Below are 17,066 nucleotides of genomic sequence, written 5' to 3'. Positions count from 1 at the left end.
TGGCTTTTCCCACCTACTGCATGCCTCCTGTCCCTGACTGACAGGTCACTCATGTTTCATACAGCAATTGGAGAGACGAGGCCAACAACTTTTAGACAAATTTATTTAGCTTTACGCCAGAAAAATTCTCACATTTTATCGCAAGTCAACACCATCAGCAATATTTACCTTTTCCCGCTAAATTATGTACTATTATGGTGCAGGAGTAGTAATTAAAAAAAAACATTTGTATCGCGATATCTGCAAAATTCCAATCGATCAAAATATAATATTATTTCATGGAAAACTGTCAAGTTTGTTAACGTCTTTACCTGCTATTATAGAGTTAATCTGCAGGTTAATAGCAAATGCAAAAAAACGGTGGAGTGGTGCTTTAACACATAGAGTGAACGTCCTAAAGAAAAAAAAAAATCAAAGTGCCAAATTTGCCTTTTTTTTGTTTGTCACACCTCCATCCAAAATGTACCCTCAATTGGTACTAATATAAACTATCACTCATCATGCAAAAAAAAAAAAGTCTCAGAAAATTGCAATTTTTTTTATTATTTTATTTATCACTTAAGGGGGTTATTACCTTTCAGATAATATTTGACCCCAGCCACAATTTATAAAAAAATAACAGACAGCACTTTACTCACCACCCCTGGTCTACCACTGAGTCTTCAACACTGCTCATGGTGTCTGGCATTGTTGGTGGCTTTGAGGTCACATTGACAGCACAGCAGCAAATTAGAGAGCTCAGCTACTCTGAAGGGTGAATTCCATCTACACTGGCATTGATTAGCTGCTCTGCTGTCGACGTGACGTCAACACTGCAGTCTATGCCAGACCCCACGAGCAATGGTGAAGGGTTATTGTTAAACTGGGAAGGTGAGCAAAACACAGTTTGTTATTTTTTTTAACAAACAAGCAGTCAGGGGTTAAACATTACCTGAAAGGGAACAACACTTTTAAATATAAAATTACAAGTTTGATATCGCTATATCATAATCATTTAGAAAATCATGTTGCTCGGCCATATTTATCACACAATAAATGCAGTAAAAACCAACCTCAAAAGACAATGATTGAACTGTGTTTTTTGGCACCAGATCACAACAGTTGTTTTTATTTTTAATTCTGTTGTTTAGTACATTGTACAGTAAAATAAATGGTGTAATTCAAAACTACGAATCATTCAGCAAAAAAAACAAATCCTCATATTAACGCAGTGACAGAAGGATAAAAGATATGGTACATGGTTTCTGGATGAAAAGAGAGGAAAAACAAAGTGCAAAAATGAAAATTGGGTGTGTTAATGGATTTATTCTACGGGTGCAGTCAGACAACCGTACTAGTTGCTTGAGGATCACATCGTAATCCTTGGATTGGCTGTCAGCTCACCTGACCTAAGTGTGACAGCTTGTATTTCTACCTAGCTGTCATGCTCAGGTCAGGAGAGCCGATGGGTTGTTCGAGGATTGTGATGCGATCTTCGCATGCAGGGCAGCCACCAAAAATTTTGGGCCCCCTTGAGACTCTGACCAGGCTCCACCCTAGCACTGCCTCAACTTCTCGGACCTTCCACAGTGCCACCGCCCACTCTTGGAAAAACTCCACTTTGCTCCACGTCCTCATCAAACACACATTAACAGTTCACATCGCACACCATATCACAAACATAGCCAGCAGCTTTTGTTTTAGTCAAAAGATTTTTAAGCCTGCCACCACGACAAGGTAAACTCTTTTGGCTGGGCCCTACTCTACTCTAACCTATTGAAATTTTCTTAAAATATTCAATACACTTTTTAGATATATTTTTATTTATTTTTCATTAAGGGAATGTGTCACACACATTTTTTTAAATGACCAATAATACCATATTCAAAGGACAAATACCATCACACCATGGTCGGACCACATATTACCACCACATAGTGACCGAATAATACCACATACAAGGAACTTTCTGGCTCTTCCAAAGATTATGGCATAGTGCATCATGACAATACATGTGCAATTACTTCTCCATATATGTATAACACGGAAAAAATTGTTTCAGCTACTGATAATAGAGAATATAAAATGAATTACTTTATTCATTATAGTAGCACCTACGTGAAATATGTTATTACATGTGAAAAATGCAGGATGCAATATTTGGGATGTCCTGCCCGTGCGCATCTCTGAACATGTGTATGACGTGCAAATCAAAACTACACACAGTTTATCAGATGCCTCCCAACATTTTTTATATCAACACAATGGTGATGTTACTCACCTCAGGGTCAATGCCGTTGGAAAAGTTCCTTACCAAAAGAGGAGAGGATAGATCACGCAGTTTAAAATATAAGGCTTTATGGATTCTCAAATTAAACAGTAGAACACCAAATGGTTTGAACATTAGAACAGCTCTAATATACATTTACTAAACAAACTGAATTGACTTGAGAAATGATTGAATATGTTTTATTACAATAGATTAGTGATCCATGTCATATCCCCTAGCTTCATCTATTTATATAATTGCCTTGTAATGTTTACATTTCCTGTTCTGTCCAGATGTCACCGTATCCCAGAATTCCAAGCGGAGGCAGTTCACTGACCGCCATATTGGGACACCCAAGTGATGGGTGTTTCAATATGGAAATTGCTGCTGGTACCAACCTATTGATGAAAACACCTCCAGCTGCATGTTAACACATGAAGAATGGGAAAACAAGTTCACACAATGGTGGACTGTCCCAATACAAGAACTACACCCACTCCAAAAACATATCAAACATCATGGGAAAAATGAGAGTCAAAGGTGATAAATAGAGTTGAGCGAAGCGGGTCGAAAAAATTCAAAAGTCGCCGACTTTCGCCAAAGTCGGGTTTCATGAAACGAAATCCGACCTTAGCGTGATGTCGGCCACGAGGTCGACGACCATCGCGCCAAAGTCGCGTTTCAAAAGATGCTTTAGCGCCCTTTTTCAGCCAATCAGGAAGAACGGACACTGTGGGCAACGTGATGACATAGGCATCGGTCACCACCATCTTTGAGAAGGGCATGCAAGTGATTGGCTTGCTTTGAGTGCCGTCACAGGGGGTATAAAAGGGCGTGCACGCCGACTGCCATGTTTCTTATGCTGATCTCAGAATAGGTAGAGCTGCTGCTGCTGCTGATTCTGTAGGGAGAGCGTTAGGAAGGCCAAAAGAAAAAAAAAACGCTTCTGCTGATAGCGCTTTTCACTGTAGTTACTGTGCAGTGAAAGGTGAAGATTTTTGCTTTTGTGCAGCAGCGCTGGTGCTGATTAGGCTGCTTTTTAAGGCTAGCTGCATTGCTGTGTGCACACTGGTGTTCAAACTGCTTTTTTAAAAGCAATCCCAATTGTATTGTTTTGTCCTGGTGAGGTAGTGAGCATTCATTTTTTCACACACCGTACAGCGGTGTACGCTCCTCACACAGTACCGTGTAACGGCTGTTATCACGGCCAAATTGAAGCTATATACGTGTGTCACTCTGTAAGGAAAAGTCGAGGAGTTTGTCCGTTCTTACAGACCTACACCTTATAGTTTTGTCCGTTTTTCAAACAGTTTAGTATGTCTGCTGTTTGATTACATTCAAAACTAGAGAGAGACAGCGTTCGTCAGTCCGTATACAAAAACACAGAGCTTGACAATTTTACATACACCGTACAGCGGTGTACGTGTACGCTCCTCTCTCAGTACCTTGTAACGGCTGTTATCATGGCCAAATTGAAGCTATATACATGTGTGACTCTGTAAGGAAAAGTCGAGGCGTTTGTCCATTCTTAGAGACCTACACCTTATAGTTTTGTCCGTTTTTCAAACAGTTTAGTATATCTGCTGTTTGATTACATTCAAAACTAGAGAGAGACAGCGTGCGTCAGTCCGTATACAAAAACACGGAGCTTGACAATTTTACATACACCGTACAGTGGTGTACGTGTACGCTCCTCTCTCAGTACCGTGTAACGGCTGTTATCACGGCCAAATTGAAACTATATACGTGTGTGACTCTGTAAGGAAAAGTCGAGGAGTTTGTCCGTTCTTACAGACCTACACCTTATAGTTTTGTCCGTTTTTCAAACAGTTTAGTATATTTGCTGTTTGATTACATTCAAAACTAGAGACAGACAGCGTGCGTCAGTCCATATACAAAAACACGGAGCTTTGCAATTTTACATACACACACCGTACAGCGGTGTACGTGTACGCTCCTCAAACAGTACCGTGTACCGGCTGGTATCACGGCCAAATGTAAGCTATCTGTGTGTGACTCTGTAAGGAAAAGCCGAGGAGTTTGTCCGTTCTTACAGACCTACACTCTGGGGAGATTCCAATTCTGCCCAAATCTATATACACCTTGTAGTTTGTCATAGACTAGCCAATTTCTGCCTGTCACATTGCGGTGTAATCTGACCTGGCCCTGAGACAATAGTTCAGCGTCCTCCAAACTACAGTGAGCTGCAAATTCTCACCAATACTATATACAACTTCGGCCTTCTTATACAGCAGCCAATTTCTTACTGTCACATTGCGGTGTAATCTGTCCTGGCCCTCAGACAATAGTTCAGCGTCCTCCAATCTACAGTGAGCTGCAAATTCTCACCAATACTATATACAGCTTCGGCCTTCTCATACAGCAGCCAATTTCTTACTGTCACATTGTGGTGTAATCTGTCCTGGCCCTGAGACAATAATTCAGCATCCTCCAATCTACAGTGAGCTGCAAATTCTCACCAATACTATATACAGCTTCGGCCTTCTCATACAGCAGCCAATTTCTTACTGTCACATTGCGGTGTAATCTGTCCTGGCTCTCAGACAATAGTTCAGCGTCCTCCAATCTACAGTGAGCTGAAAATTCTCACCAATACTATATACAGCTTCAGCCTTCTCATACAGCAGCCAATTTCTTACTGTCACATTGCAGTGTAATCTGTCCTGGCCCTGAGACAATAGTTCAGCGTCCTCCAATCTACAGTGAGCTGCAAATTCTCACCAATACTATATACAGCTTCGGCCTTCTCATACAGCAGCCAATTTCTTACTGTCACATTGCAGTGTAATCTGTCCTTGCCCTGAGACAATAGTTCAGCGTCCTCCAATCTACAGTGAGCTGCAAATTCTCATCAATATTATATACAGCTTCGGCCTTCTCATACAGCAGCCAATTTCTTACTGTCACATTGCGGTGTAATCTGTCCTGGCCCTGAGACAATAGTTCAGCATCCTCCAATCTACAGTGAGCTGCAAATTCTCACCAATACTATATACAGCTTCGGCCTTCTCATAGAGCAGCCAATTTCTTACTGTCACATTGCGGTGTAATCTGTCCTGGCCCTGAGACAATAGTTCAGCGTCTTCCAATCTACAGTGAGCTGCAAATTCTCACCAATACTATATACAACTTCGGCCTTCTTATACAGCAGCCAATTTCTTACTGTCACATTGCGGTGTAATCTGTCCTGGCCCTGAGACAATAGTTCAGCGTCCTCCAATCTACAGTGAGCTGCAAATTCTCACCAATACTATATACAGCCTTTACCTTGTTTTACAGTACCATATAGCTGTTGTTATTTTGGGTACCTTTTTCAAAAAAATGAAGAAGTATGGTGGAAGAGGCTGTGGAAGTGGGTCAGGGTTGCCAGCTGGTCCTGATAGTGGTGTTGGTGGTGGTGCTTCTGCTGGTAGTGGCAAAAGCACAATAGCACCTAAGGCAGGAGGTGGTGAGCCTGCGCCATTGTCTGGCTCCACAAGGCCTCATAGGCTCCCTTTTCTGGGAGTAGGTAAACCGCTTTTAAAGCCAGAGCTTCAGGAACAAGTTTTGTCTTACATTGCTGACACAGCCTCCAGCTCTATCGCCTCCTCTTCTGAACTTTCAAAAAATAAAAGCACTGCATCGTCAGTGGAGGCTCCTGGTCAGGAACAACACCTTTCCGTGTGTCCTTCACCCCTACCAAACTGAAGGATGCGGCAGGCCACACTACAGATTACTCCATGGAGCTCTTTTCTCATACCATGCCTGGGTTATCAAGTCAAATCGTTAATTACCCAGGCCAAGATGAATCTGACATGGAGTGCACTGATGCACAGCCACTGCTAGATTTATCTGCTGGTACATTAACTCAGAGCACTACATTGTCCTCGCAGTGTACTGAGCCAGAATCTGAACCTGATGAAACTCATGTGCCCCATCCCGCATACTATACCACCATACACGGTGACACAGAGGAAGGTGCACATGACATTGAAGAGGAGGTGACGGATGACCCAGTTGTTGACCCAGATTGGCATCCATTGGGGGAAGAGGGTGCCGCTGCCAATAGCTCAAAAGAGGAGGAGGAGCATCCGCAGCAGGCATCGACATCGCAACAGCTGTTATCTGGCAGGCCCGGAGCAGTCCAAAAACGGGTTACAAAAACCAAAAGAGTTGCAGGACAGCTTGGCCAGATGGTCAAAATAGCACAGCGTACAAGGCCTCAAAATGTCTTCCATAGTAGGAAGAGTGCAGTGTGGCACTTTTTTGAACAAAATCCTAATGATCAGGCAAAGGTTATCTGTAAGAAGTGCGCAAAGACCTTTAGCCGAGGGAAAAATCTGAGAAATTTGAATACCAGTTGCATGCTTAGACATTTAACCACCATGCACTTGCAAGTGTGGACGGATTACCAAACCTCACGTACCACTGTAACCACGGGCCCTGAAACGGTGTTTCAGATCACCAGCCCGACCTACAAAGGCACTATCAGAGGAGCAGAGCCGTCTCATCCTGAGACATTGTCCGACCGGGACTGCCCTAATTGTAGCAGGATGGTGAGCTGACCCAGCATGGATTAATGAATTCACTGATGTGGGTTTTCTGAAAACATCCGTTCGGAAGTGACGTGTGGAGTCAACCTCCAAGGAGATGTCCAGAAAATCCACTTTGTTATTACTATACGCATAGGTCAGGTGGATGTTAAAAGAGTTTTGATACAAATAGGTCATAAAATCCCCGAGCTGCTGCGCCGTCCCGTCCCACAACAACAGAACATCATCAATATACCTAAGCCAGCACAGGACATGGGAGGCGGCTGGCGCGCCCGCGTCGCCAAACAAGGATCTCTCCCAGGAACCCAGGAAGAGATTAGCATAAGGGGGCGCACAGGCCTCGCCCATGGCCGTGCCGCACCTCTGTAGGTAGAAATTGTCTTTAAAGACAAAAAGGTTGTGGGTAAGGACATAGCACAGCAGCTCAAGGATTAGCTCACACAAAGAGCCGTCCAGATCGAACGACACCAGGAAGAGGCGGACCGCCTCCAGGCCATGGGAGTGGTCGATGCACGTATACAAAGACTCCATGTCAGCAGTCACCAAAAGCATATCTTTCTCCACAAGGATGCCGTAAACCTGTGCCAGGACGTCCATTGTGTCGCGGACAAAGGACGGCAAAGTCTCTACAATGGGTACCTATTGCGTGGTACCACCACTGGAACACCGTCACACCACAAACACACTCTATACACCGTACTCACCACACACTCACACACACACACTCACACACTCTCACAGTCACACTCACACACTCAGACTCACACACTCAGACTCGCACTCAGACTCACACACTCAGACTCACACACTCACATATTCACACTCACACACTCACACTCTCATACTCACTCACAGTCACTCACACACTCATGCAGCCTCTTGCGTGGTACCACCACCGGAACACCGTCACTCCACACAAACACACACTCTATACACCGTACTCACCACACACTCACACACACACTCACACACTCACAGTCACACTCACAGTCACACTCACACACTCAGACTCACACACTCAGACTCGCACTCAGACTCACACACTCAGACTCACATACTCAAATACTCACATACATACACTCACACTCACACACAGTCACTCACACACTCATGCAGCCTCTTGCGTGGTACCACCAGCGGAACACCGTTGCACTGTGCCTAATTCCACGCAGGCGCAGTGAATCATTCGGCTGATCCCGGTGGCAGATGCGCGACGTGTCTACAGGCAGAGGAAGCCGGTCACATTAAAGGGGTTTTCCCATGAACAAAAGTTCATTTTAAAATTTGTCTGTGTCTGTGTACGGAGCATACCACATCTCCTGGGCAGGGGAGAAAGCAAAAGACATTACTGACATTACAGCAGGGGATCACAGAGGATTCATTTTGTGAGGTAAAATACTGTATTTCACTGATTGTTTTTAAACAATATTTTACCTCACAAAATGTATCCTCTGCGATCTCCTGCTGTAATGTCAGTATTGTCTTTTGCTTCCTCCCCTGCCCAGGAGCTGTGGTATGTTCTGTACACCGTCAGACAGGGGTGAGAAACACAGAGCACAGGGGGGAGACAGCTCAAGCGGGACAGCACATGAGGGGAGAACACAGCACAGCATGGAGAGAGACAGCAGACAAGGGGGATAGCACATGAGGTAGACAGGTCAAAGAACAGAACACAGACGGGAGAAGTCAGCACATGGGGAAAGAGAGAGTGGATAGGTGGGTGAGCACATGGGGGGAGAGATTCTCAACGCTGCAAAGCCTGCCCCTATCGTGACATTACCGCCCTCCCGATGCAATAGCATCGGGCCTCCATCTAGTTATGTATAAACGCCCAGCGAAAGAGAACTATGGTCTACTATGACCAAGGGATTAACACAGGAATAAACTGGGAAGAGATAAATCGCAACAGGCTCTAATCCAATGACAATAGGGTGTCATAAAAAGTGAGAAACTTTCACCTTGGCAAGTTGCTTAATGGCAACACATGAACAATATGTAACAGCTGCTGCACAGATACCTGTTGTGCGGACGACTACTGGTAGAAAGGAAAAATGAAGGGAGGTATCAATTATGCGCTGCTGAGATGAAAACTTCTTAAAATCAAATCATTTATTGGAACAGGTTACAGTCAACGCGTTTCGGCATCACACAGGGCCCCTTCATCAGGACAAACTTAGTCAAGTTTTTCCTTTCTACTATGACCAAGAACGCATAGTTCAAAACGCATCAGTTGTGCTTGCCTCTGATCAGCGCTTATTTTTAAAAAGGATGTTCATTTTTTAATCTCTTTATTTAAATAAATGTTTTTAATATAATATCCGCGGTACATGTGCTGGATACGCCCTATCTGCTTGCATTTAATAGTTCCCTTAGAGGACTTGAAGCTGTAGTCTTTCGATAGCTTGTACTATACATAACAGGGCATCAGCACTGCTATGTATAGGGAAAATCGCGATCTCCTATGAACACCAGTCAAAAGCTGGCTTTCACAGGAAGTTAGGAGTGACAGGCATGGGGGTCTTCAGCAGACCCTTGGCTGTCATGATAACCCATCAGCGCCACACGATCATGTCAAAGACTTGCTGATAGGCAGGTGGAATGACGTGCCTCACTGCCGGCGTGTGTTAAATGCCGCCGTCAGAGATTGACAGAGGGATTTAACAGAATAACAGCCACTGGCTGAGTTCAGATCCAACCCACGGCACATGATGGCTGATTAAATAAGCCATCTTGTGCTCGGGAAGATGCAGGCTAGGCGTGCGAGCCCGCATCAAAGTCAGGGATTTGGCATATGATGTACCAGTGCGTCATATGTCGATTAAGATTTGGAGGAGGATTTTAAAAGGTCCCCTCAGTTTGTGATCCGAAAACTGCTAGAAAAACTCCATGTACCCATAGCCTTCCTATTTCAAAAGGTTTGCCTCATTTATTAAAATAAAATAACCCTGAAACCAATTTTTTGTTCTTTTTTTAGGTATTGCAGTTAATGGAGAACTTATCGGAAACAAGAATACGGACAATGAGGTCACATCAAGTGAAACTTATTTTGGAAGAATTGGGATTATAAACATAGAAATGAAAATGGGAATTGAGGTGACTACTGAGAAAATCACAGTCATGTACCCTTACAACAGCAACAGAACGCTGTCATGGAAGAAAACGGCCTCTATAAGCAAGGAAGGGTAAGACATGTTCTTAGTCTACAGCCCACTTTGAGAAATAAGGTGCCCCAATGATCAGTTGATCTTTGCATGTCCATCTCCAAAAATGTTTTGACCATCGAACATAACTTCACACTTGGGGCCTTCATTGCTGAGTGATCTATTTCACTGGTCAGCCATGTTCATTTCTACATGACAGAACCTGGGATGACCTACTGCATCCTCCCTCCTAACACAGCTCATAATTTGACTATTAAAACATCAGAAACGCCGGCACACATTTTAAGTGACCCTTGGAAGCAGAAGGCCTCATTTATTGAAAATTACTAAAAGAAAAATTGCATGTGACCCACAGCAACCAATCAGAGCTCAGCTTTCATTTTTTAAACAGTTCTGGTAAAATGAAAGCTGCACTGTGATTGGCTGTTAGGGGAAACAAAGACGGTTTGTCTTTTGGACAGCTTTGATAAATCTGCCCCTATAATTGGGGCCTGAAAACTGTAGTCCAATACATGTACAATATTATTTCTGTATATTATCATATATTATTTATTACTTTCTTTATATGCTTACAGGTTTAATCTGGAAGTCAACAAAAAAAGCAATGTGACCATTTCATTCGGAAAAGGAGCGACATTTGTTATTATTCTGCATGAAGTGTGGAAAGGTCATCCTGTACACAAGGATTTCTTAGGTTTTTACACATTAGATGACCATAAATTCACTGAAGGAGTCCATGGACTGCTAGGTAACCATTATTCCTCCATTGAATTTAATCCTTAGTGCTTATAATTGTGTTTTTATTTTCCTCTTAAAGGGCATGTGGCACCTGATTCATGCTGGCCAAGGCACAGACAACGTGAATCAGAACCTGGCTGCATGATTGCAGCCCGGTATATCTTTCTCTCAAGCTTTCCAGCATTTATGAGAAAACTAGAGGTGTGCCCAATGCTATCGGATTGGGAGGGAAGTGTGTGAGTGGGGTGTGTGTGTGTGTGAGTACGTGTTTGTGTGAGTACATATGTGTGTGTACATGTGTGTGTGTATGTGAGTACATGTGTGTGTACGTGTTTGTGTGTCCCTCAGCTGTCTGCCCACCCACCTCCGTGCAGTCACAGCCGGCAGGAAAGAGGGTGGTTTGCGGCCTGTGCTGGAGATGTGAGTACATGTGTGTGTGTATGTGAGTACGTGTGTGTGAGTACGTATGTGTGTGTGAGTACATATGTGTGAATAGGTGTGTGTGTATGTATGTATGTGAGTACGTGTGTGTGTATGTATGTGAGTACGTGTGTGTGTGTGTGTGAGTACGTGTGTGTGTGTATGTGAGTACGTGTGTGTGTATGTGAGTACGTGTGTGAGTACGTATGTGTGTGTGAGTACATATGTGTGAGTAGGTGTGTGTGTATGTATGTATGTGAGTACGTGTGTGTGTGAGTACGTGTGTGTGTGTGTGTGAGTACGTGTGTGTGTGTATGTGAGTACGTGTGTGTGTATGTGAGTACGTGTGTGAGTACGTATGTGTGTGTGAGTACATATGTGTGAGTAGGTGTGTGTGTATGTATGTATGTGAGTACGTGTGTGTGTGAGTACGTGTGTGTGTGTATGTGAGTACGTGTGTGTGTATGTGAGTACGTGTGTGTGTATGTGAGTACGTGTGTATATGTGAGTACGTGTGTGTATATGTGAGTACATTTGTGTGTGTATATGTGAGTACGTGTGTGTATATATGAGTACATGTGTGTGTGTATATGTGAGTACCTGTGTGAGTACGTGTGTGTGAGTGTGTGTGTGTATGTGAGAACGTGTGTGAGTATGTGTGTGTATATGTGAGTGTGTGTGTGAGTACGTGTGTGTGAGAGTACGTGTGTGTATGTGAGTACGTGTGTGTGTATGTGAGTACGTATGTGAGTATGTGTCAGTACGTGTGTGTGAGTACATGTGTGTATGTGAGTACATGTGTGTATGTGAGTACGTGTGTGTGTATGTGAGTACGTGTGTGTGTGTATGTGAGTACGTGTGTGTGTGTATGTGAGTACGTGTGTGTGCATGTGAGTACGTGTGTGTGTGTGTGCATGTGAGTACGTGTGTGTGTATGTGAGTACGTGTGTGTGTATGTGAGTACAGTTGTGGCCAAATGTATTGACCCCTGCAATTCTGTCAGATAATACTCAGTTTCTTCCTGAAAATGATTGTAAACACAATTTCTTTTGTATTATTATCTTCATTTAATTTGTCTTAAATGAAAAAACACAAAAGAGAATGAAGCAAAAAGCAAAACATTGATCATTTCACACAAAACTCCAAAAATGGGCCAGACAAAAGTATTGGCACCCTCAGCCTAATACTTGATTGCACAACCTTTAGCCAAAATAACTGCGACCAACCGCTTCCGGTAACCATCAATGAGTTTCTTACAATGCTCTGCTGGAATTTTAGACCATTCTTCTTTGGCAAACTGCTCCAGGTCCCTGATATTTGAAGGGTGCCTTCTCCAAACTGCCATTTTTAGATCTCTCCACAGGTGTTCTATGGGATTCAAGTCTGGACTCATTGCTGGCCACCTTAGAAGTCTCCAGTGATCTCTCTCAAACCATTTTCTAGTGCTTTTTGAAGTGTGTTTTGGGTCATTGTCCTGCTGGAAGACCCATGACCTCTGAGGGAGACCCATCTTTCTCACACTGGGCCCTACATTATGCTGCAAAATGTGTTGGTAGTCTTCAGACTTCATAATGCCATGCAAACGGTCAAGCAGTCCAGTGCCAGAGGCAGCAAAGCAACCCCAAAACATCAGGGAACCTCCGCCATGTTTGACTGTAGGGACCGTGTTCTTTTCTTTGAATACAAATTTTTTCCTCATGTAAACTCTATGTTGATGCCTTTGCCCAAAAAGCTCTACTTTTGTCTCATCTGACCAGAGAACATTCTTCCAAAACGTTTTAGGCTTTTTCAGGTAAGTTTTGGCAAACTCCAGCCTGGCTTTTTTACGTCTCGGGGTAAGAAGTGGGGTCTTCCTGGGTCTCCTACCATGCAGTCCCTTTTCATTCAGATGCCGACGGATAGTATGGGTTGACACTGTTGTACCCTCGGACTGGAGGGCAGCTTGAACTTGTTTGGATGTTAGTCGAGGTTCTTTATCCAACATCCGCACAATCTTGCATTGAAATCTCTTGTCAATTTTTCTTTTCCGTCCACATCTAGGGAGGTTAGCCACAGTGCCATGGGCTTTAAACTTCCTGATGACGCTGCGCACGGTAGACACAGGAACATTCAGGTCTTTGGAGATGGACTTGTAGCCTTGAGATTGCTCATGCTTCCTCACAATTTTGTTTCTCAAGTCCTCAGACAGTTCTTTGGTCTTCTTTCTTTTTTCCATGCTCAATGTGGTGCACACAAGGACACAGGACAGAGGTTGAGTCAACTTTAATCCATGTCAACTGGCTGCAAGTGTGATATAGTTATTGCCAACACCTGTTAGGTGCCACAGGTAAGTTACAGCTGCTGTTAATTACACAAATTAGAGAAGCATCACATGATTTTTTAAACAGTGCCAATACTTTTGTCCACCCTCTTTTTTATGTTTGGTGTGGAATTACACTGTGTTCCAAATTATTATGCAAATGATATTTTTCTATGATTTTCCTAAATAGTCAGTACAAATGACAGTCAGTCTAATAAAAGTCATCACCCATTAGAATATACATCAAATTTTATTGAAGAAACCTCCCAATGATAACAGTATAATCTCCAAAATGAATAAAAACTCAAATTGCACTGTTCCAAATTATTAGGCACATTAGAATTTCTAAACATTTGATCTGTTTTAAAGAACTGAAAATGTTCATTTGTGGAATTTGCAGCATTAGGAGGTCACATTCACTGAACAAAAAAGCTATTTAACTACAAAACATCCTAACAGGCCAAGTTACATGCTATCATAGGAACCCTTCTGTGACATCACCTTCATAATTCTTGCATCCATTGAACTTGGGAGTTTTTGGAGAGTTTCTGCTTGGATTTCTTTGCATGAAGCCTCCCAGAGTTGCTGTTTTGATGTGAACTGCCTCCCTCATAGATCTTTTGCTTGATGATACTCCAAAGGTTCTCTACAGGGTTGAGGTCAGGGGAAGATGGTGGCCACACCATGAGTTTATCTCCTTTTATGCCCATAGCAGTCAATGACTCAGAGGTATTCTTTGCAGCATGAGATGGTGCATTGTCATGCATGAAGAGGATTTTGCTCCTGAAGGCACATTTCTGCTTTTTACACCATGGAAGACAGCTGTCAGTCAGAAACTCTATATACAGTACTTTGCAGAGGTCATTTTCACACCTTCAGGAACCTTAAAGAGCCCTACCAGCTGTTTTCCCATGATTCCAGCCCAAAACATGACTCCTCCTCCTCCTTGCTGAAGTCGCAGCCTTGTTGGGACATAGTGGCCATCCACCAACCATCCATCTGGACCATCCAGGGTTGCTCGACCCTCATCAGTAAACAAAACTGTATGAAAAATAGTCTTCATGTATGTTTGGACCCACTGCTACAATTTCTGCTTGTGAACACTTTTTAGGGGTGGCCGAATAGTAGGTTTATGCACCACAGCAAGCCTTTGAAGGATCCTACACCATGAGGTTTGAGGGACTCCAGAGGCACCAGCAGCTTTAAATATCTGTTTGCTGGTTTGTAATGGCTTTTTAGCAGCTGCTCTCTTAATCCGATGAACTTGGCTGGCAGAAACCTTCCTCATTCTGCCTTTATCAGCACAAACGTGTCTGTGCTCAGAATCAACCACAAATCTCTTAAGAGTACGATGGTCACATTTAAATTTTTGGAAAATATCTAATGTTTTCATCTCTTGACCAAGGCATTGCACTATTTGATGCTTTTCAGCAGCAGATAGGTCCTTTTTCTTTCCTAAATTCCTTGAAACCTGTGCCCTGCTTAATAATGTGGAACATCATTCTTAAGTAGTTTTCCTTTAATTGGGCTCACCTGGTAAACTAATTATCACAGGAATTTGAGATTGATTTCAGTGATCCAAAGAGCCCTGATACACAATACCATCTATGAGTTTATTTGAAAAACAAAAAATTACATCTTTATGACACTTAAATCCAATTTGCATAATAATTTGGAACGCAGTGTAGTTAAAAGACCTGGCTGGGAACCACAGAGAGACGAGACATGTGGCTCTTCAAAGCATGGCTAGAGGTCTCTCTCTCATATTTATATAGGGAGAGACCTGTCAATCACCAATAGAAGTTGATCTTCTAACTGTATTTTATCTGAAACGTCGGAGCTTTTTTCAAGAATAATATACAATTTCTCTACATAGACTGTATCTACTACCTTTTAGCCGTCTTTAATAGGACTCCTCCAACCCTCTCCTATGAGCCCATCTGCCCCACATACCTAGAGTGGTCCCAGTGGGCATCTGTGGATTGTGATCGGTGCCTACAATCGGCTCCTCTCCTGAAATGACTCTGAATAGTACTTCATTGGTGGCGTTCTTTCGTGCACGCATAGTGTGAGCTTCCAGACACCGATGCAGATGACGTATTCCTTCTCTTTGAACATATGGTAAACATGAGCCTATTATTGATTGCATATACATATATATAGAACTAATGTTGGCTACCTTACCCACCATTACCCCTGAGGAAACCACACTTTGGGTGGCGATACACATGGGGTCATCACTCCTCTGCTATTTTATGCCCTCATTCACATGTCCCACTGACCCATGGATACATCTTTCAGCCCCTCATAGGACTCTTACATTGATTTTCAAATTTTTCCTACACCAGATGACTGCTCTTTTGTTTAGCAATAAGTCTCTAGTTTTGTGCTTTTGTTGTCAACTTTATATTCAATGTATTTATGTTATTTGAATTCTTTATATAATTATTTTTTCGTGCAGGCATTTTGGCTTTATCATTTTTACGCTAAAATGGTTTTGTCCATTCCCCATTGATTATATAGTCTATTTGCAAATATAGTGGTATATTTTACACTCTGAGGTTCACCATAAATGTCTATTGGTCTAGAGTATCTATTTCTGTTGTTGCTTTCACCTTTTTTTCCTTGCCTCTACACTATAGAGCGCTACTGAGCTGCTTGCTGAAGTTTTAATAAAGTCACTATTTCAATATTCTGTAGATTTAGCAGTGCTTTGAATGCTGAGCTCTCTATAACCCTGCCCACACTATTGTTTATCAACTTTCTGTGTACACTGTGCATAGGCAGAAAGATGCCAATCGGTGATCCTGACACATGAAACAGCTCCTATGAAAAAAGTGCAAGGGGTTCTTAATTCACACTTCTCTATGACCACCCCCTGCATGTCTCTAGAAATACACCAAAACTATAAAAATACATCTTTTTTATTTGTTATAAATATGTTATGGAAAGAATCTTGTTTATGATGCATGGTCACTGACCTCTGCCACCAAAACATGCTTGCACACATAGCCTATAGCCAGTCTGTGTCTAGTGATAGTCAAAATATTTACCATTTTAGGATGTTAAATGTCAACTGTACATGCAAGAACCTTTTCATAAAACAAAAATTGAAGTGAATATATGAAATTTTGTAATATATTTTATCAGAGAAAGCTGCTTCTTTTTTCCACTTCTGAGCCACTTCTTCTCCTTCCCCTTACCTCCTGAACTTATCATTCTGAAAAAGAAACCAGCTCAACTCTGTTTTTCGCAAGACAAGTTGTACTGCTAGCTTTTATCAGTGTCTTGTTACATATTCATTTATACTCCTAGAAGAGGGAAAAAAAAGAGAGGAGTGAGGAGCAAAATGAGAGAGCAGGAAAAAAGAGACATAGAAAGATTGAACTGAGCTTTCTAACAAGTCTTTTACCTCAACCCCGTACTGGATTCATATTTATACTGACAAGTATTACTATATAATGTAATCGATGTTGCATGCAGATTTTCTTTGGTTATAAAAAATGGAAAGAAGAGCAGTAATGCATCCCTGTGTGATAGGATGTATATGTGAGAGATCACAGAAACGTATCTTGAGCTCAAGTTCAAATTAAAAGATAGATCCTGCAAGGGTAAATTTGTAAAATCCAGAATAGAAGTCATATAAT

The 17,066-nt window shown here is 42.4% G+C and overlaps 1 protein-coding gene across 2 annotated transcripts in view; it reads left to right on the top strand.

Annotated features, from left to right (window-relative positions):
• The window catches only part of LOC141088279 (inter-alpha-trypsin inhibitor heavy chain H3-like), a 159,078-nt gene that overhangs the window by 120,462 nt on the left and 21,550 nt on the right, over window positions 1–17,066 (top strand). For both annotated transcript variants that reach the window (XM_073574297.1, XM_073574296.1), the window contains 2 exons: window positions 9,776–9,983; window positions 10,538–10,710. In XM_073574297.1, the coding sequence (XP_073430398.1) occupies window positions 9,776–9,983; window positions 10,538–10,710 (381 nt within the window). The remainder of the gene's footprint in view (window positions 1–9,775; window positions 9,984–10,537; window positions 10,711–17,066) is intronic.

The sequence above is a fragment of the Dendrobates tinctorius genome, unplaced genomic scaffold (assembly GCF_039654945.1).
Source record: "Dendrobates tinctorius isolate UK_male_01 unplaced genomic scaffold, ASM3965494v1 ptg000038l, whole genome shotgun sequence".
NCBI classification, from domain to species: Eukaryota; Metazoa; Chordata; class Amphibia; order Anura; family Dendrobatidae; genus Dendrobates; species Dendrobates tinctorius.
This window is presented reverse-complemented; position numbering and strand designations above follow the sequence as displayed.